The 21063-nt window shown below is 34.8% G+C and overlaps 1 protein-coding gene and 1 long non-coding RNA gene across 2 annotated transcripts; one reads left to right on the forward strand and one right to left on the reverse strand.

The window, feature by feature from the left end:
- Nucleotides 1-8113: 8113 nt before the first annotated feature.
- LOC136200486 (uncharacterized) lies at nt 8114-8832 on the forward strand. The gene is made up of 2 exons (XR_010673379.1): nt 8114-8364; nt 8490-8832. It is a non-coding gene; the product is annotated as an uncharacterized lncRNA (long non-coding RNA).
- Nucleotides 8833-9352: 520 nt separating this feature from the next.
- LOC136200481 (homeobox-leucine zipper protein ATHB-14-like) lies at nt 9353-15610 on the reverse strand. The gene is made up of 18 exons (XM_065990857.1): nt 14704-15610; nt 13494-13653; nt 13240-13355; nt 13058-13148; nt 12866-12961; nt 12683-12796; nt 12480-12563; nt 12227-12382; nt 12059-12133; nt 11867-11973; nt 11497-11683; nt 11173-11361; nt 11007-11087; nt 10793-10927; nt 10337-10662; nt 10034-10145; nt 9790-9939; nt 9353-9707 (listed from the first exon to the last, which is right to left on the reverse strand). Exons 1-18 carry the CDS (start codon nt 14922-14924, stop codon nt 9561-9563), a joined length of 2547 nt encoding a protein of 848 aa, XP_065846929.1. The 5' UTR covers nt 14925-15610; the 3' UTR covers nt 9353-9560.
- Nucleotides 15611-21063: the final 5453 nt, after the last annotated feature.

Below are 21063 nucleotides of genomic sequence, written 5' to 3' on the forward strand. Positions count from 1 at the left end.
TTTAAAAATTAATAAATTACATAATTCAATTTGAAATAAAAAAAATATAATACAATTTTATTTTATTTATAAGTTGTAATTTTTAATAAAAATAAATATTTAATTTAAATAATTTATTTAATATTGTGAAATAATTATTTTTTACAACAATATGTTTGTCGTTGTAAAAAAAAAAATTATTTTAGATAATTTTTTTGAAAGAATTATATTTTACAACTAACAGCTTTGTTGCTATAAATAAACAAATTATAGTAATTACTTATGTAATACCTAATCATTACTCTACGTATACTTTCTCAAGTGCAAATGTTAAAATATTTACCACTCATAATCTAAAATCACAATGATTATTTAACTCTTAAGAATCACTTACACCTACAATCACGTATTTATACATCTATAAAGTTTTCTCACATTATTTTTTTAATACTTTATATAATAATTATAGTCTAATACAAAAAAAAAAAAAAAACCCTAATACATCACCAGCTCTTTGAATTTGTCCAAAATAGTAGATTGGCTCCTTGAACTTTACAAGTGTCTCACCAGCTCTCTAAACTTGCTTATTTCATATCATCAGCTCCCTGAATTTTGCAAGTGTCTCACCAACTCCCCAAACTTACTTATTCTGTAACAAATAAATACAAAAACCATAATACTAACTTTCGATCCTCATCCATTCAGGGCCCGTTTGTTTTACCTACTGTTTGTTGTTGCTGTTTGCTGTTTACTGTTACGGTTTGCTGTTACGGTTTACTGTTGCTATTTGCTGTTGCTGTTACGGTTTGCTGTTTGCTGTTGGAAAAAGCTGCTTTTCCAAAAAGCAGAGTTTCTCTGCTTTTGTAAAATGCTGCTTTTCGGGTGCAAAAGACAAACAGGAGATCACTAACCAAACACCTAATGCTACTTTTCAATTGTAAAAGGCAAACATGAGGTCACTAACCAAACATCTAAAACTCTCCCTTTTGAAGTGAAAAGGCAAAAGGAGCCTGAAAAGGAGCAACCAAACACCTCCTCAATCTCTCAAACCTGCAACACTAACTTTTATAATAGGTTGAAAGGTAGAAAAAACGAAAAAATTACCTTTCGAATAGATGAAAATGTATTTTTAGAACTTAGGTTTAATAATTTTTTTGTATTTAGTTGTTACAGAATAAGTAAGTTTAGGGAGTTGGTGAGACAACTGCAAACTTCGGGGAGCTAATATACTTTTATGGACAAGTTTACAGAACTGGTGATACGAAATAAGCAAGTTTAGGGAGCTGGTGAAACACTTGCAAAGTTCAGAGAGCAAATCTACTATTTTAGACAAGTTCAAGGAGCTGGTAATATATTAATCCAAAAAATTCTTTGTAATTAATCTGATTACTCAATTCGAGGTTGTTTAGAGACCATGTTCACTCAAACCAACGTTAATTTGTATCTTTTATCAATTAATTAAAAATCAAAGGATAAAGGCCTTCAATAGTAATAACATGATAAATCAAAATAAATATTTTAGATAATCTATACTGTGAACTCTTTTATTACATTTACAGTCTTAAAATGAATTGTGTTTATAGGACACACGCTAACAATTTTAGTAGGATTTTAATAATTCATCATCCAATAACCAAATCTTCAAAATCCAAGGTAATGTTGAAAAATAGGAATGAGATACGGGGAAGTATTAATTTATGTTCCACGTATAAAATAGCATAAATATAGATGTAACGTTTAAAAAATGTACTAATTTAGGCTTCAATAACAGATAAGACACGTCATTGATATTACTCCGTTAAGTTTTGTAAATTGTAGGTAGAGGTAGAAATCAGAACTTAACGGAGTAATAGGAATGACGTGTCCAATCCGTTATCAAAACTTAAATTGATACCCTTTTTTTAAATGTTAAGCTTATATTGGTGCTATTGTAGAACCTAAATTAATACTTCTAAAAAACTATAGACCTATTTTATCACATTATCTCTTTATTTATTTATTTATTTATTTTCTCTTTTTTTCCTTTTTCCCTTAAATCTTTCTGTGTATTTTGCTTAATTTTCTTTAATGATTTTAGGACTTCAAAACAAAAGTTTTAATAATGTTCATAAATTGATTAACTAAAATTAAAAAATATTTTATATCCGATATATATATGCCCAGTTATTTTCATCAATTAATTCAATACGTAAACACAAACATTTTTTTATAATTTTTTAAGATTCGCGATGTACTTTTTAGGTGATTTTTTTCTGAATTAAAATTCTCTCCATATTAAAATTCAAAATTCGAAATCTCTAACTTAAGCGGTTTGAAGTTTTTATATCACTATACTTAGGTATATTAATTGAATCCTTTTGAATTGATGTAAAGTTTGTTGTTTTGATTTGTGAGATGATAGATTATTTAATTTGTTTCATAATGAATGTGATGATGAAATTATACATAAGAAAATTCAGAAGTATTAATGATTATACATGGGAAAGAATTTCATTATTTTGGTAAATTAATTGTAGATGTATAATTACACTCATAGATTACATGCTAAGCTAATAATGGCACATTTTCTTATAAATATAATTAATACGCATGTTCAATTTTTAATTTTTGAAATACAAATCGCTTTGATCTTTTAAGGTGATACGCATTTTTCCATTAAAAAAATATATTTTCTTCGTTCAAAGAATAAACGGAGTGAGTATTTTTATATTCAATGTTTTATTTAAAAGTAAAAAAAGTTAAATTGGACGGTAGAAATCAAGAATTCGCAGCTTACAAGGTGTTGTGTTGGGGCAAACCTTTTTATAAATAAAAATGTAAGATAAGTTTAAAAGAAAATAAATATGAAAATAAAAAGAAAAGAATAAATTTAGTTTCTAACTTGATCGTGAATTTCAATTCCATAGTTATGTCTCAAATTCTAATTCCAGTCATAGTAAATTCGATTACTTTATTACATATCTCAAAATAACATTTTCTTATTTTTACACCAAGCCTTCAAAATAACATTTTCTTACTTCCAAAACCACCTCAGGTAACATCCTAAGTTTTTATCTACTATAAATAATAAATAGAAATAAAAAGAATTAAAAAAAAATTTAAGTAAATTGAATTAAATGGCATGGACCCATTTAATCCAATTTCCAAACACAAAATAAGCAAATTAAAAAAAAAAATTGGTGTGAACCCATTTATCTTATTATTGTTATTATTATTATTTTTTATTTTTGGATTTTACGGGAAAGGAGGAGAGAGTTGGGAAGGAAAAGAAAAACTGCTAAAAGTTTTCCCTATTTTCTTTTATCCTATCTTTCTTCATAATTTGATTTTTCAGCCACCTCTTAAAACGAAAATCATACCACTAGATTCCTTATTTCGTAAGGAAGATTTTGAGATCAATATTACTATTTTTCTGATCGAAAAGTGGGGTGACCGGAGCGGGTATATATCACCGGAAAAGTGTTAGATCCCGACTTTTTAATCGGTTCTAGTAGTGAAAGAAGAGTATTTTTAAACTCCCCTAAACGCTTGCTATCTCGTGGCAGTTCCGGTTCGTGTTTCTGATAATTCCGACGACCGACCACCGTGCTCCGGTTAAACTCCGGGGAGCAAGTGACAGGTCAATACGAACCCGAACAATTTAATTAGCTCTTTGGACGAAAGGTAAACGTGATTATTGTATTTATATATCTACTCGACCTAATCAGTTATATATTGCAATTGGTGTAATACTGTGTTGGCATGTGCTGAATTTTATGTTTATTTTCCAAATGTTCACAATGAGTGTGTTGGTATTATTAGCTTTAATTGAAATACTTGTATACTATGTTGGATTCAAGTTTGACTTTAAAAGTGACTTGCTGAGAGAGTGCAAAGGGAATTAAGCAGATGGTTCCTTTTTATAAATTAGGAGTACTTTGGTTTGTGGTGTCTGTGTTTTGGTGGACGGTGGGAAAACGATAATCCGTTAGCATAGAATGTAAATTGCTGGCTTGAGCGAATGTGTACAATGGTCTCAAGGTTATTAATATTGTGATCACGGGCACCCGTCTTGAAAGAGAAGACGATAGGGTGGTATTTAATTAAGGGACGAGCTTGGTATTGTGTCTTGCAAGAGTAGACGATAACAGTACCGTTTTGAAAATATTACAATATATATCTTTTGTTGCGTGTCTTGAAAGAGTAGACGATAGCACATACCTATTTTGATGAATTGCTTAACCATGAGACCATTGGACATATTTAGCTTAAGTTGAGTTGGGCCCTTAAAAAAACGTAATAAGGTTTAGAGTTATCATCGGTAGTAAAGTGTGTCATGTTTGAGTTATTGTAGTTATATATATCAGTGATTGATTGATTAAATTAGATTTATTGAGTAGGAAAATACAATTATATATATACATACATGTAATTATGTTTATTGAGTAGGCAACTCACCATTTGCCACATTTTTCAGGCTAGGTTCAGAAGTTCTCCTACTTGTTAGATTTTCAATTCTATCCTGCATTCATGTCGGTCAGCACAACATATCATTCCTATTCGCGTTTTCATTGTCACATTTAGGATTTTATTTTACTATTGGTTGGACTAATTGTTTAGAACGAATTTAATGTTATTTGATTAAATAGTGTTGGCTTGGTTCATTGATTATAGTTGTTGAAAGACAAAAATAAATGAGGAGACTTTATTAGTTACTTGGATGTCTATGATTAATAATGATAAACACTTTTTGTATATTTCTAATGTGACCGGGATGGGGGTTACACCTCAAACCAACCATTTTTACTTTCCATTGCTTGCTGCATCTTTCGGATAATCATCCAATTTGTTTTCCTTTCGATTTTTGCCCCAATCATTCAAGGCCGTTATGGCATTTTTTTCGACTATTTTGCTATGATTTCCAACCTATTTCCATTGAGGTTTTCAGCATATATAATGACTCGATTTGTATCTATTTACTTACAGAGAGCATTGTCCGAAAATACAAATTTAACTTTAGCTCAAACAGTGGCGGAGCCAGGAGTCAAATCTCGGAGGGCTCCACTCTGTGTAGAATTTTTTTCGTATAACGACTTAAGCATTTGATTCCTACTAAAAATGTATTTATATACAAAAATTGTTCTTGAATTTTTGTTTTTCGGTATGTTCAATGTAAAATGGTGCAATTTTACCCATTTTAAACGTTAGGGGTAAAATTGCTGCTGACGGTAAACGTTAGGGGTATTTTTACACTTTATCCGTTAATTTTATATCGTTTGGTTATAATATGATTTTATTTAGTTAAATTTAAAAACCTCTAAAATATCACATTATATCAATTAAGTTAAATCAAAACCTCTAAAATAGAAATCACTACATTAAATCCTAAATTAAATAACATATTAGAAATCTCTAAATCAAACAATCCCTAAATTAAAAATTCCTCAAAATAACCCTAATTTAAAAATATCTAATTTAATTGAGAAATCATAAAATAAATAACGAAAAGAAAAATAAAAAACTTAAGAGTACAAAAGAAAAAAGTTGGGTTGGAATGGGGATTTTAAGGAACTTTCTTAAAATTATTTGGATTTTATGCTTTATGGGGGTTGGAATGAAAGGAAAGCAAAGAGAGAAAGAGCATGTTTGAAACAACAAATATTCAGTTTAACTTAATGAGCATTAGTCAAGCTAGTATCTAGTATCAAGTCCATAATGTATTTATGCTAAGAAATAAAAATCATTGATTCTAACCTTGCTAATTCCACTCAAAAAAAGTACTTAGTCATTCCCTAATATTTAATAGTGAAAGCCAAGTCCAATCCATGTTTTACTTCTTGAATTAAAACATTAGATGTTCTAATAATAGTCACATAATCTATATAAACTATAAGTGTCAAGAAACTAGTACCTAATTGTTTGGCGAACAATCAATAATCATAAGTGTTTTTTTTAATTAAAACTAATGTCAATCAACTTTAGTGTAAAGGTTTTTATTTTATTGCCCCTACTTGTTTTAAACCATAGAGTGACTTAAACAACTTGTAAATAGTAGGGCTCATTTCCTTTAGTATTACATGCTTAAGAGTAAAAATTTTAACAAGTTTCATATTACTTTTTCAATCTATAATTATACAACTATTGAACATATATGCATTGTTTGGCATGTTATGCTACCCACATGCAATAGACCAACAACAACAATAATAATTCTAATACAAAATACTTATGTACTAAAGAATTTCTCAATTGTAACTAGTCTTTCTTCAATCTGTTTATGAAAAACACACTTCAAGGGAGGAGATACACTTTAAAATAACAACTCTTGAAATGTCTAATGCATAGAATATGTACAACATCATAAAATATAAATCAATCAATCAATAAGGCAATGGTTTCAACTATAAAAAGTGATTCACTTCAAATAGCCAAGAGCTACCATATGCTGAAATTCAATATTTACACAAACAATCCTCTATATTTTTTATGCTTATTGTTTTTTGTTTCATAGCTTCATTAATTGCAACCTTCAAATCCGTTGATATTGACATTAGAAATTGTTATGCAATTGACATGTAAGACTACAAAGTAGATAAATTATCTGGTCTTTGATATCCATCTCATCATATTCATCAATGCAACAAATGTCATTATCAATTAACTCAACAATAGAATTAGACTATTCACCAATTAATTAGAATTTAGAACATTCACACAAAAAAATCAATGAACATTAGAACTTAGTACATTCACCAGAACTAATTCATAAAAGTCTCAACTCTGAAAGATCAAAATACTATTTAATCAATCTTCTTGTGTAGATAAGCATTGAATATTATGATATAAAAGACAAGCTTCGAAACAAAAAATATTGTGAGTTGTGTAAGACAAATAATCATCATTCACTCAAACCTCTAAGAAGAAGTTCACATTCTATATTTCATCAATGACTTTAGATGCAACAGAATATGGCGAAGACCAGAATATCCTTGAAAATTCATAGAGACGGAGACTCATATCAGTTTTATACATATTCAAGTGGAAAAAAGTAACAAACTAAGTACATATAGAGATATACAAATTCAAGTGTGTTCTCTTCTTCTTCTTCTATATGTTCGTGAAAAACAATCACATGACAGGAAAAAAAATGTTTGTCATATATCTTGTGTCATCTAAAAAGGAAAATGGTGTAATGCAAAACGGTAATGTTGAGGAACGAAATTACTTCTTTCCACCAACTGAGCACGATGCTCTTTATACTTCATAGGCCCGATTTAGGAAGATTCTCCGCATATGCTTGCATCACGACATCCCAAAGCATACCTTGGTAAGTATCTTCTATCATGGTTTAACCGCTACTAACCGTACTACTATGGACTCTACTACATGTGGGAATTTGTTTAAGAAGTCAGCTAATGTGGCATATGATATTATCACTGAGCTGGCCTGAAAAAAGTGCAATGGCAAGATGAAAACTTATCGGTCTATCAAGACAATGTGTGTACACGTGGAGAATGAGTCTCCCAATTCCTCTGTGGCTGAATTGAACAAAAAAATGGATATCTTGATAGCATAAATGAGCCTCAACCAAATCACACCTGCACCATCATGTGTACATTGTAGCGGTGATCATCACGGCAACGATCGTCAAGCTGAAAGTCCTTTCACCGGAGACGGTAATGAGAATGTGAGCTATGTTGGTGGCCAAATCTAATCAAAATGTGTTGACGCCTCTTAGCGGGTTCATAAATGAGCATATGGAACATGAGCTTGGTATGTCCCCATACCAACAACTGGCTCAAGCTCCTTCACCACCTTCGGGATCACAAGATGAGGTGTTGACACTCTTAGAGGAAATGCCAGCCAGACTTGCAAATAGCAAAGCGTTCGATAATGATTTGAGCAATCAGGTTGCTCAAATGAACCAAGACAGGCCCCAGGGTTCTCTTCCGAGCACTACGGAAAAAAAACCAAAAATTATACGGAAAGAGTAAGTGGGATCAGAAAATCGAGCTTTTCCAACTCTAAACAAATCAATTGTAATTTTAATTTAATTTTCGATCTTTAATTTTCTTTTACAACTTAAATTTTCATCTTTGATCTTCTTTTATATAACTTTTATATTATAGTCTTTAATTAACAAAAAAAAAAAAAAAAGGATTTTCGAGCTGAAGGGTAGTTTTTTTGCCCGCTAGCTCAAAGAGTTGGCCTACAGCAGAAACTCATGTTCCTGCTACGGCCTGGGAATGATGACTAAGTCATGATTTCCATTAAAAGAGGGGGACCAATCCTCCTCTTTCATCTTCCATAACCCCGAAATTTTGAAAATCTGTAACTTTCTCTCTTCCAACTCTTCAAATCCCTAACCCTTCAATCTTCCAACCTTCATCAAATCCAAGGTTTAAAGTATGGATTTTTGTTAATTTCATTTTTCTTGCATGAATCTAAAGTTTATTCTTCAATTTATGCTTTTAAAGTTGGTTTTTAGCAAAACCTAACTTCATCTTCAACCTCAATCTCTTTATTGTTAGAGCTTCAAATGGATAGAAAAACAAGTTCCACAAAAGGCAAGGGTAAGAATTTTTCAGTAGATAGAGATGATGACGACGATGAGGTAACATTTATCCCGACTTTAAAAACTCGCTTTCGTTCCCCTTTGGATTTAATTGAAGAAAAGGAAGGACAATTGGATGAGTATTTATCTAAATTACAAACTGCACTTATGTATGTATTTGTTTTCACGTGTTTAGGAACTCTAGGATTAGACAAGGTTGTTCAAGACATCTTCTTGAAATTTGAGGATGTCTCGAATAAAAGAATTATTCTAAAGAGACTATTCATCGTTTTATTCTTACCTTATTTTTTTCTTTTTCATCTCCTTCGGTTGAGCCTTAATTATTCTTTTTTAATTTCTTTCTAACCCAACAAATTTTTTTTTGCTAATACAAGCTTTATGTGTTATTATTTGGATTGAAATTTAGAATTTGTTATTACAAAACTACTACTTCATCAAATATATCTTCTCTTTTCTCTTATGCTCAAAAAAAGCTGCCTTATGTAAACTTAACATACTTTCAATATCATTAATCAGCGATCTTTTGAACTTCCCTTGATGAACCACAAAAGTCGAAATCACATTTTTCCACTTTTCACGGTTATTTTATGTAATATATATAGTTAAAAATAAATAAAAATATAATATTATATTATATACCTTATGTTAGTAATTGAATTTTTTTTTTAATATTGTAACCAAACACCAAAAAATATTTTCCAATATAATAGTCAAACACAGTAAAGTATTTTATTTTTCTGCAAACAAAACGGAGTCTTTATTAGATAAGCGAAAAATATTTAGAGAAAAAGCAAAAAGTTGTGAAATGAAGCGACCTACTCGGTCAAAAGAAAACAAAATTCAACCCTAACAGAACAAAAATTAGACTTATCAGCAAGTAAAACCACATATTACATAAAGTTAACAAAAAGAGAGAAAATGTATTCTTGATATGATAATCCTGAGTGAGTGTGAGAGATGAGATCACTACATTCATTCAGATTTAAGAAAAGGAAAGGAAAGAAACAGAATAATAACAATAATAAGTTCACACAAAAGACCAGTTGATGAACATCAAAGCCAGACAGTGGTTGGAGTCTTCATCATTTACCACTTTCCATGCAATGGCCTGCTCATATGATATTGGCCTTCCCATGCTCGATACGCATATTCCCCCTGGAAGATACGCGAAACCCTGCAATGCCACTAATCATTGGATGGAATGGATACATACACATACTAACTCGGTCTTTTTTCTTTTTTAATTTCAATTTTACCTGTTGCATTATCTTGGAGAACTCCGAGCACAGCATCTTCCTCCCTGCTTCATCAAGAATCTTGTCCAGCATTATATCTTGAAGGGCTACAAGTGTAGTTTCCAGCATGTCCAGTCCAGCCTGGTTTGAGAACGTGAACACTGGAGATGCCTGCAGCAGCATTCCATATGTTATGTTTCTTTCTCCATCACATTTCATTTCTTTTCTTTTTTAAAACTAACAAAGTGCAAAAATGATTCATTACATTTGTTTTCAAGGAACAGCACATGATTGCATCTGAATGGTGCCAAAGTTGCTTCAACAAACCATCACCAGCTTCCGGGTCAACCCTGAACACTTCTGCTCCAGTGTGCATCCTGCAAAACACCTTATATCTTTATTACCCACATTCATAAAAGAAAATGCATCTCAATCTCTCATCTGCACTAACAGAAGTGATGATAATCCAGTAATTAGACAAAACAGTCCAGTCCTTGCAACAAATTAAAGATCAACAAGTCAAGCTGATTTTATTCTTTATCCTTTTGCATGCATTTATACTCATTACCTGTAGCTTCGGCATATCCAACGTGCCAAAGTAAGAGCCTCAGGAGAGCCTGGAAGGGACTTCGGCCCTATATTGGAGCTTAGCCGTGATGGGGAAATAGCCATTGCAACCCTCTGAACTGATCCAACAACGCTGCGCACATACTGGCGAGCCATAGCAGCCACACTGTCCCGCAAGTGATTCTCAAAACTAAACTGGAAAGCAATCGTGAGGACTGACCGAAGGTTGTAATTGTTGGTGTCCGCTTCACCAGAAGGACGTGCACCACCAGGACCTACTTCAAGTGTAGAAGCCAAATCTAATGTACGAGTCGTAGCAGGCCCATCCTATGATGACAAAAAGAGATAAAGCAATATTTCAGATTATAATGCCAAGGAGTCCTAGATTATTTTGAGCATAATTTCCACACGAATATATATTCAATGTTCACGACAGTAGATGTATCAGTCACCGAACTGTTTTAGAATCCAAGGGTATGACACGAAAGCCAGATGGCAATAGAGGAGCATCGTCAGCAAAAGATTCATCAATAGGTGCAAAAACAAGCTGGGCACAGGCACCAACAGCATTTTCATCAACTCCACTGCACAGCTGCGAAAAGAAAATCTCATAATGCATAACTAGTGTTGATATATATTTATAACTTCTAATTCATTATGGGTAAACTAACCTGTAATAAGTACATATCCCGTGCTAAAGCTACATCCTCAGGAGAAAAGGTATGACCCTCCAGCCGAACTACTTCCAAGAACTACAATGTTGGAAATCCAAGTATAAATAAAACCTTTCGACATGTCAAAGAAACCAAAGAGACAAATTCAATGAAAACCCATTACCTCCTCATGCTCCACAGTATGAGCAAGAGGTAAAATGACCTGGCTACTGGGGAAGCCACCTGGTCTTGCACAGGGAACTGCAAAGGGGCTAGCTTTAAGACATGCAGTGGAGTAGGCATCAACACCATAGTCAGCCCATTCTGAACGATGTTCCCTCAGAAAACGAACAAGAAGAGGAGGAGGAACATTCTGCAAACCCACATAGCCAGTTTTTATTAGAATGACAGTCAGTTATCAAGGATTTGATCATAAATTTGAAAAGCTTCATAGTGGTATAAATGTTCAAATCAAAATCTAATATTGTTTTTGAATTCTAGAGAAGACCTGCAGCAACATTGACGCCTTTGCACACAACACTCCTCCAAAAGTCGGAAAACCTGATGCATTGTATTGGGTGCCAAAACACTTATTTGGAGACGAATTAACCACAATGGTGACATCATCCACACCATCACCACCGAGAAGTGACCAACCATCATCAGCAAATCCATTGACAGCATCATTAAAACCCCTGAGATCAAATTATAGAAACAAATACATAGTTACACAAATGAGGGGGGAAAGGACAACTCTGGGCTCCAAATCTAAAATAGCAGGAGAGCAAATGAGAGGAGCTTGTAGATCAAATTGCTTTCTGTTTGACCATTCAGACATTGGCATCTCATTTACCAAATTCTAAGTTAAAAGACATTACCTACACAGCCTCTGACTAAATGTCCTTAAAACAGCAGGCTGGCGACCCCCACCATACTGAATCTCTCCACTAGTTTCTTGTGCAATTTGCCGTATGTAGCGTAAGGCCTGGATGGTAAGATACACAGAATTTTTTTGACATAATTCACAAAAACAAGCAAGAGATATACAAGTAGTGATATACAGTTCGTACAGCCATCGTCGTTTTCTGAGCAAGAATTTTGGATGATTCATAAAGTGGCCTCAGAACTTCAGGAACACTCCAAGCCTAACAAAAGATCACATACTTAAACTCGGGAAGTGAAGATATAAAAAGTAAGTTGTGAAAAAATTTGAAACTCCAATTGGATGTTATTCTCACATCTAAATCAACATGATCGACAATGTGAATAATGGAGCTTCCACCCTCACAAGGTCGAATAAGGTAGCCGCTGGGGTGCACTTCTGCCCTCACAAAGCTTGAAGCATGTGGCCCGACAGGGCCACCAGAAGTTGTATTCAAAGACCTTTCGCATATCTGGATACATTTTGAAACAACGTTGAGCACACAAATCACAAATCATAAAAACTAAATCAGAAGATTTTAGGAAAAAAGGATCCACAACATAACTTACCACAAGACTACCATCTTCCAAAGTTGTAGTGTATCTGAGTGTCCAAAAGTCTCGTGCTGCAGCCAATGTTGTTGGCGCATAAGTCTGATGAAGAGAAAAACCGAAATTCAGTACGAGTCATAGTAGAGAGCAGAAAATTATGAGTTTAATGATTCAAAGGAAGGATAAAATCATGCCTAGTTTATAATTAGAAGTCCACAAACCTGCATGTATATGAGCTCAATAGTACCGCCATTACCAGTAGGAATAACACTCAGTGTCTCAAGGCATCGACAGTCGCGAAACCAAGATAAACGATCTTTGAGAATTTCAGCAACCTGTTGGTCACACTCATGAGTTTTATGCGGAACAGGCATTATTAAACAAACTAGAGTGACGATAAGCACCTTTATGGGCTCTAGACTCACAAGGCCGCAGGCTCGTGCTGCTACACCAGTACAATTGCGGGAAACAGCAACGATGCCAATAGAATCCGGACCAGGCTACAAAATAGTTAATAAGAAATACCAGAAACACAGAAGTAAGTATTTTACGCATCACACCTAATAAATATAAGAAAAATATTACTAGTTTGATACCTTCATCCCAATCATCTGGACCCAGTCGACAGCAGTTCCAGTAGCCTTTGAAAGGAACTCCGCCAGGGTCTCCTCAGCTATTGTGATAAGACTAATATATAACACAAGATTTAGAGAAGCTGCAAAAATAAAAAGAAGAAAAAATAGATACCGGTTGATTAAAAGAGACAGCAATTACTTACCCAGCTGGGTTGTTAGCATCCCGCTGGGGATGCTGTTGCGTTGGGTTTTGCTGCTGTTGTTGCTGACCACTCATGACCACAGACTCGCAGCTATTGTCTGTGGTCGTTGCTGAAGCCTGATTACAATCCCAGATGAAAACTCTTTTAATATGCTTTGCATTTAAACATATGCAACATTACAATCTCTTCTCAGTTCTCACTGTACACATCATAAGAGTACAAGAACAGCTATGGATAACAGGGAACAAGCTTACAGTGTGTAGTTGCTGGCGCATATAACCATTCTCATAAACCAAATGAGAGACCTGCTTCTGTAATCGATCATTTTCTTCCATTAACAGCTTGTTCATGGCACTCAGCTTTCTGTTCACAGTCTGGAGACGTGAAGCCTCCTTCCTTTGCTTCTCCCGGCATCTGGCACAAAGAAAAGCTTAGAATTTTCTTACTCAAGAGCAGATTTATCGAATGGAAGAAGACCAAAACACAGAGATGTGAAGAGTATCAAGAAACAAACAAATTATGCTTTCCAAAACAATTTAGGTTCTCAATGTAGAACACTGATGCCTGCTGTATTTGTTTCAGTAAAATCACTGTAACAGCCCAAGAACACAACATATTCTCTTCCCAGAAAAACTAATCCTGGTTTATTTAGAAACACAGATACCTAATTGCCTATACCAAAACACTAAAAAGGATGGGAAAACTACATTCATGAACACAATCTTGACAAAAAAAGATAAAAATTAATTATCCTTCCCAAAGCAAGATTTATAATCATTTGTTATTCCTTAATGCCAACAGAGAAAACCAGAAAAAATAAAATTAGAAAAATGAAACAAGCATTAATGAACCTGGTTACTATCATTATCATTATTTAAATATTAATACCATGAAAAAGAAAGAGTGGAAACTAGTGATCCATTTTGAGTGAACATAATAGAAAATAGTTTAGGAAAAATATATAATGAAGAAAGGAAAGAGGCATCCGAATATCACCTGCAGAAACATATACATTATGAAGCGGTCAGATATACAGAAGAAGAATAAAGAAAAAAAAGTTTCAAAAGGAAAAGACATAGCCGTCAAAAGATAAATGACTAGCCATCTTCATCATCCGTTCATACTCAATATCTAATGAGATATTAAAACCTAACAAACAAAACTGAAATAAAAAAATCCTTATGAAAAGGTAAAAAAGCCGTGGAAACAAAATAATTCGTACTATAAAGAACAAAAACCACAATTTTGATGTATAATATAAATGGGATAATGTTATACCATTACAACTAAAAAGTTCCACGCCAAGAACAAAGTTTGAAACTCCTGAACTGAAGTGACAAAAAAAGAAACTAAAAAAATACGAACTTTTTCTTTTCCAAAAATCCGGTTTTGTATGAACACTAGAAAAAAAGAAGCAATAGGAACAAAGGCTTCAGAGATTTGGAGGAGAGAGAGAGAAATTACCTCCTGTTTTGAAACCAGACTTTGATCTGCTTAGGCTCAATGTTACAGAGAATAGGACATTCTCTAATGAGCTGTTGCCTTCTTAAAGAACTTGGCTTTGGGCATTCTGTGTATACCCTCTCCAATGCCTCCACTTGCTCAGGCGTATATCTCACATACTTGCTTGAGTCCATTTGCTTATTGTTTATCTCCTTACTATGCATAGAAAGAGCCATATACATATAAAAAAACCTAAAACACCCAAAAGGCACACTTTTTCTGACTTAAAAAAAGAAAAAAGAAAAAAAACCCAAGTGAAAGTTTGTTTTTCTGGTTTGAAAAAAGTTTAGTTTGGTTCCAAATGATCTTCTTCTAGGGTTTCAGGCAGGCTCTCTCCTCCAAGAGAGCCTACTCTCTCCTTCATCAGATTGAAAATAGAGGGCTTTGTATTTTCTCTGAGATTCTGTAACTGAGTAATTCTTCTGAAAGACCCAAGCTTTGAAGGTTTTGAAGAGATGGTCCTGTGCTGTGGTCTTTATCTTCAGACGCCAATCTCGAGATTCTTAGTTGATATTACTGTTCAGTCATCTTATTAAGATAGAGAGAGAGAAAATGACAGAAAATAAAACAAGCAAAGACAAAACCAAACCAAACCAACTCAACCCACATAAGAAAATAGTGAATTTTAGGAGAAATGAAAAGGCAATTGGAAATTAATAATTTTGGTCTGAAAAAGAAAGGAAATTTGGAAGAAAGAATAAATGAAAGGGAAGAGCAGATGGGTTTTGATATCTTTAACCTGACAATTTCAGAGACGTTTTTTGACGAGTGGAGCTCTTTCTTTTCTTTCTTTCTTTCTGCCACTAATTTTTAAATACAATAAAATTATACATTTTTCTCTCTCTCTCTCTCCACTGCAACTGTTTAGAAAGGCAGCAGGCAGGCTCTGTATACTGTAGCTGTACCTCCTCTCTCTAACATATGCATATGCATGTATAACATGTGCATATTTCATACATCATACCCTCATGGGATGGGATCATGAGGTAGCACCGATGGATGGCTATCATGAGGTATGGGTTGGACATTATTAGCCTTTAATACATACTTAGCCCCTAAACTTATCCCAAAACTACAACTTACCCCTTAACTTAAACAAATATCCTATTGACTTTTATACTTATTTTGTAAATAGTTAACCCTCTAAAATCAGCATGCCAGAGTAAGGAGAGGTTTTGTAAAAGTTAAAATTTATATACTTTCAGCAAGTTCATAACGTTAATGATACCGTCGGAAGTAAACAACGATGCGTTGAGCATCGAGAGTCTTCGAATCTAGCGGCCACGTGAAGTACCAAAGACATTCAGATCTAGAAACTTTCGAAAATTGTTTCCATTAAGGAAAACCATGCTGCTACCTAAAAGACCGTCCGAAAGACATCCCCTAAAGAAAGACTTCTCCTAAATAGGAGAATGGTTCCTAGAATATTCTACTACCTTCAGCCTTTCAAACCCTTACTTAATTAGGCATGTCCAGTCCTTATCTGACTGTTTATTTTGTCTTGCAGGTGAAACAAATAATGACACAAATGGTGCTTCAGAAACAAAGTTATCATTGGTGCGGTGAACATGGACTCGAACAAACACGTAACTTTCACAAAAGCAAGGTTGCCAATAGAACATACACACAGACTTGAGACCAGTAGGCCTCTTTGATCTGAAGTTCATGGAGAAAGTATGGAGAGATCTGAGCTATAAACCATGCACTGTCTGGATCCATTAAAGCCTTAATACCAGAGGTTGGTTGATGAATTCACTACGCGGTTCTGCCAAAACTTAGGGGAGATCCAAAAGGAGATGGATGACATCAGGGAGGCGCACGCAGCAGAGATGGGAGAATTAAAAGAAAAGTTAAAAAGTGTGGAAGAGGTCATACGCGGTAATTAAGAAAATATTAAGGAATCTAGTCATTGTCCATCTCAATCAGCTCGAAGGTACACTACGAGCCCAACCCCCGAACAAAAAGGTCGAGGACGCGTAGCCCGTCTAGAGGAAGAAATAATCTAGAGGCTTATAGAGAAAGGCCACAATACCACTCTAAAGTAAATGGCAGAAGTAATAAACAAACTTCCCACAAATCATGATCAGCCCATAGAAGACATGATGATAAAAAATGGCCAAAATGAGAGGACGATAATAACCCAATTAGTAAAAGAAAAAAAAGATGTACAAAATCCTCCAAAGATAAGTCTGCGAGAACAAGGATAACCCAAATACATACATTAGGTCTTCATCATTAACAGACACATTTACACCTTTATCCCTAGAAATCCAGTGCTAGCCCATTCCCAATGGGTTTTGCATCCCCACATTCAACCAATATGGAGGTACTTGAGATCCGATAAACCACGTCAAAAACTTTAAAAGATTAATAGAGGCAAGAATGACTATCAATGTCATTATCTTCGCCTTTTCCCCACCACTTTGAAGGATTTGGCTGCCTTTTTATATGACTCCTCCTAGGACCTATCCACAATTTCATAAAATGGTTATGTCTTTTGCAGATCACTTTGTGGCCTCTATTCTGAAAGAAAAACAATGCAAGACTTTAATAGAATAGTCCAAACTAAAGAATAAACCCTAGTTTATTGAGCATTTTTAGGCCCTGACCATTCGGATAAAAGAGTTAAATATTGGAGGAACAATAGATGCAATGTAGGCAATTACCATATGTCGCGCCTGCGATAGAGTATACATGCAGGCCAATGGATTTTTAAGAGCTGATGAAAATAGCAAGAAGCTACACTCGTTGGGACAAGCACAATTTGAACCCTTTACTCAAAAACCAACTAGGCCCAAATAGCGACAATAATTCATCAGAAGGAAGGTAGCGAAAGGATAAAAAACATCGGGAACAAAGCGATGACCTACCACCTTTAACGCTCCCAAGAAAGAAGTGCTTTTATGGGGTGGAAGGCAACAAAATATGGATCCAATATCCACCTAAACTCAAGAAGATGCTAAACTGAAGCAACAACATATACTACAATTTTCATAAAAGTGAAGTGCGTGACACATAAAATTTTAGGCAATTGATCGTTGTATTAGAAAATGGTAAAAAGTGGTAAACTGGACCACTTTCTTAAAAAAATACGGGGACGTATTAAGAAAATAGAAAAAAAATGAAGGACGTGTTCCTAGGGGAGTTATAAATGTCATTACATGGGATCACGACCTAAAAGAAAAAGAGAAATTATCAGCTTAGAAAAAATGAAAGAGGTTCACTCTAATTTCTACTTCGGTAACTTATAAAACAACCCTGACAGGTGGCATGATGATGCGTTGGTCATAGAAATAATGATAATCGAGTTCAAAGTTTGAAGGGTCTTTATGACACTAGAAGTTTTGTCAACATTATCACAAGAAAGGTGTTTGAACGCCTTTCTATCAAAACAAATTGATTGACACCGAGTATGGCTCCATTAGTTGGGATTAGTGGACACACTTTGCCTCTCCTAGGGAGCGTTTGTTGATCTTCCTTTTTTTGGCAGCTGGTTCTTTGGGGTTTATTAATACCCTTACTTGTGCGTTTGGTGGCAAATGCACAGTTTGAAGGCAGAGGAACAACTACCTGTTTCAATTAGCTGCTTTGTTCTAATTCTCTCTCTACAACCTTATTATAGCGAAGCAACCTTTCGATATCAGACACATCATATTCTGATGACGAAAGATTGCTTTCCTCTACAACTTATTTCTTGGAAGAAAAGGCGCCTTTAGTTCCTTGGGGACTTTTTTAGGATTTTCCCTAATAGTTTTATTCGGAGCTAATGTTGAGGTCGACATCTCAGATGAGGAAGTTAAGTCAATTGCTTGAACTTCAATGTCATCTTCAACTTTGGGAATTATTGGTGTTGCTCCGAAGGCACCTAATGAAGGGGTGTGTTCACATGCACCTTATTGCCGAAAGGATGGGTAAGAAAGGCTTCCTAAGTCATTTCCCCTCGAAGAGTGGGGGTTGGAGAAGAAATGGGTGCTATAAGAGAGGATGAGGTGCTAGCTTCGTTCTATGTTTGGGCAGGAGGTGTTTTGGATGACTCAGCTGCATCAAGTTCTAATGGAAGGTCTTATGAGTTTGGTTATTAGTTCTAAAGGGCAGCTTCGTGCTCCCTTTTCATTTTTCTCATCCGAGCTATGATAGCATTATGAATAGACATAGGTAGAAGCAAGTTCATCCACCAGTCTGAAGAACGTGAACCATGTCTTTATAAAGCAATTTGTGGGTGTAGGCTTCAATCTTAACCTTTGTAGCCTCTTTGTCTGCGGTTAAGTCTTGTTTCGGCTTCCAAGTGTGAGACGATTTTGGATCCGTGTTCCACTTTATGGGAAAAGGAAAACCTAAGATATATGGGTTTTTTGGATTGATTCCGTTCGGTTCAATCCAAAACCACTTCGGTTTGAAGTCCTTGTGGCTTTAAACCTTGTCTTTAATGAAAGGTTTTTGTTAATATCACTAAAACAAAGATTCAGTCAAAGCAATACAAAGACCTTTGCAGGCTTTGTTAATGCTAAGGAGTTCTAGCAAGGCATCTGGGGTGATTTGGCATAGGCAGATGTTGAATTCTTGCAAAACCAAAACAACACCATCAAGGAGTGGAAAGGTCATTTCCCACTCTAAGTATTGGGCAAAACCCTATAATTTAAGTCATAAAGAGGGTTATGGGATCTATCGGTAGATTTCGAGAGGGAGACAATCATTGTCTCTAACCATTCATATTGTTCCTTAATCTCCTCAAGATCTTCTTCGGTTAAGGAAGAGAGTTGGTTAGGGATTCTAGGATTAACCTTTCTAGGTTTTTTAACCACCTTTACATCCTCAGAAGATTGGGGTTGACAGACTTTCTTAGTAACACCTTTAGGAGCCATGAGAGAGAGAAAAATTAAAGAAAAGATGAAGAAATAAGGGAGTATGAAAAGACTTACAATTTTGCCAGAAATCACAGAAATAGGAGAAGAAATGTCGTTTGTGAATTTGCTACAATTTATAGAGGAGATGGAGAATGAAGAGTTTTGAGCCCGTCTAAGTACTTATTGTTGAAACACCTTTCCACAAGATTTTGATTTGACAAAATTAATTAAGTGAAAGTAAATATTCTACAACACACTAAGTTTAAATGCTTTGATTTAGTGTTACTAATGTGTTTGTTCAATGTTGAGTTTATAACTTATCATAAGACATAAAGATCATAAGGCTCAAGCCCTATATGGAAATCAAGGCCCAAGTCAAACGAGCCAAAGACCACTCAGCCCGCGTATCTCCAAAACGTCGCCGTTGAAGTGATGAAACGCATGCTGAGTAAAGAAGGATCGAGAAGATCCACGTAGACAACTTCGGTATGAAGCTGCTGAGCTGTCTCGACAAAACGTGCAGGACAGCTACTGACCATAAGACAGCTTCCAGACAAAGTATTTCCTCATTAGGTAAAGGTCAGAAGACACAACAAGCTGTCTGGTTGACATTACCCAAAATGGTGGAACATACTGACTCACTGACCGAAGAACAGAAGACGCTGGAATCTGATTGGCTAACGAGAACTGCTGGCAGACTCAGTGAAAGCGACCTGTAGCCGTTTGTCTCCAACGGTTATTTCGAAATTCGAAATAACCAGAAGCTCTCATAGCTCTCTATAAATAGAGCATTCAGAATCCACATTCTTCAGAGAACCTTGAGCAAGAGCCGCTACGCTGACCAAACGTATACAAAAGTTCTCCATCAAAAGCAAAGCAAAGTTCTTACACTACAAAGTCTATTCATTTGTGTAAAAGTCTAGAGTGATTGTCTTTCAATCATCTAAGGTGTTCTAGCAATTGTTGTTTAGGACAAAATCTTTATCATTTCTAGAAGTAGAAAGGAGAGGCTGGGTACTCGGTTTTAAGTACTCAGCGGAGAGATTAGGATTGAGTAGAAGTATAGAGGAAGGTACTCTTGTCATACTCAATTGCTGATATTGTAAAAGGTTTGAGGCTCTACCTTTAAAGAGCTCAGTAGAGGATTTGAAATCTCGGAGGTGTTCCGGGAACAGGACGTAGGCTTAGAAGAAGCCGAACCTGGATAAATCTGCTGAGTGAAGTATTTCTAAACCTTAACTCCTTATTCATATTGCTTGCTTAAAACAAACTAAAACTGACCAAGTAAAAGAGGTCAAGCTGAGTTGTGCGCTACAAACGAGCAGGTTCAGGAATAGACTCTAAGTGCTATTTCCTGACCTAAGCAACGAAGCTGTCCTAGTCACTAGTTGACTAAGCTAGTGTCTTGCTGAGTGTTAAGTGCCGCTGTTTTATAAACTTTTCTTAAAGAAAAGAAACCTGCCCAAATTGTTTAAAA

Source organism: Euphorbia lathyris, chromosome 1 (assembly GCF_963576675.1).
Source record: "Euphorbia lathyris chromosome 1, ddEupLath1.1, whole genome shotgun sequence".
NCBI lineage: Eukaryota > Viridiplantae > Streptophyta > Magnoliopsida > Malpighiales > Euphorbiaceae > Euphorbia > Euphorbia lathyris.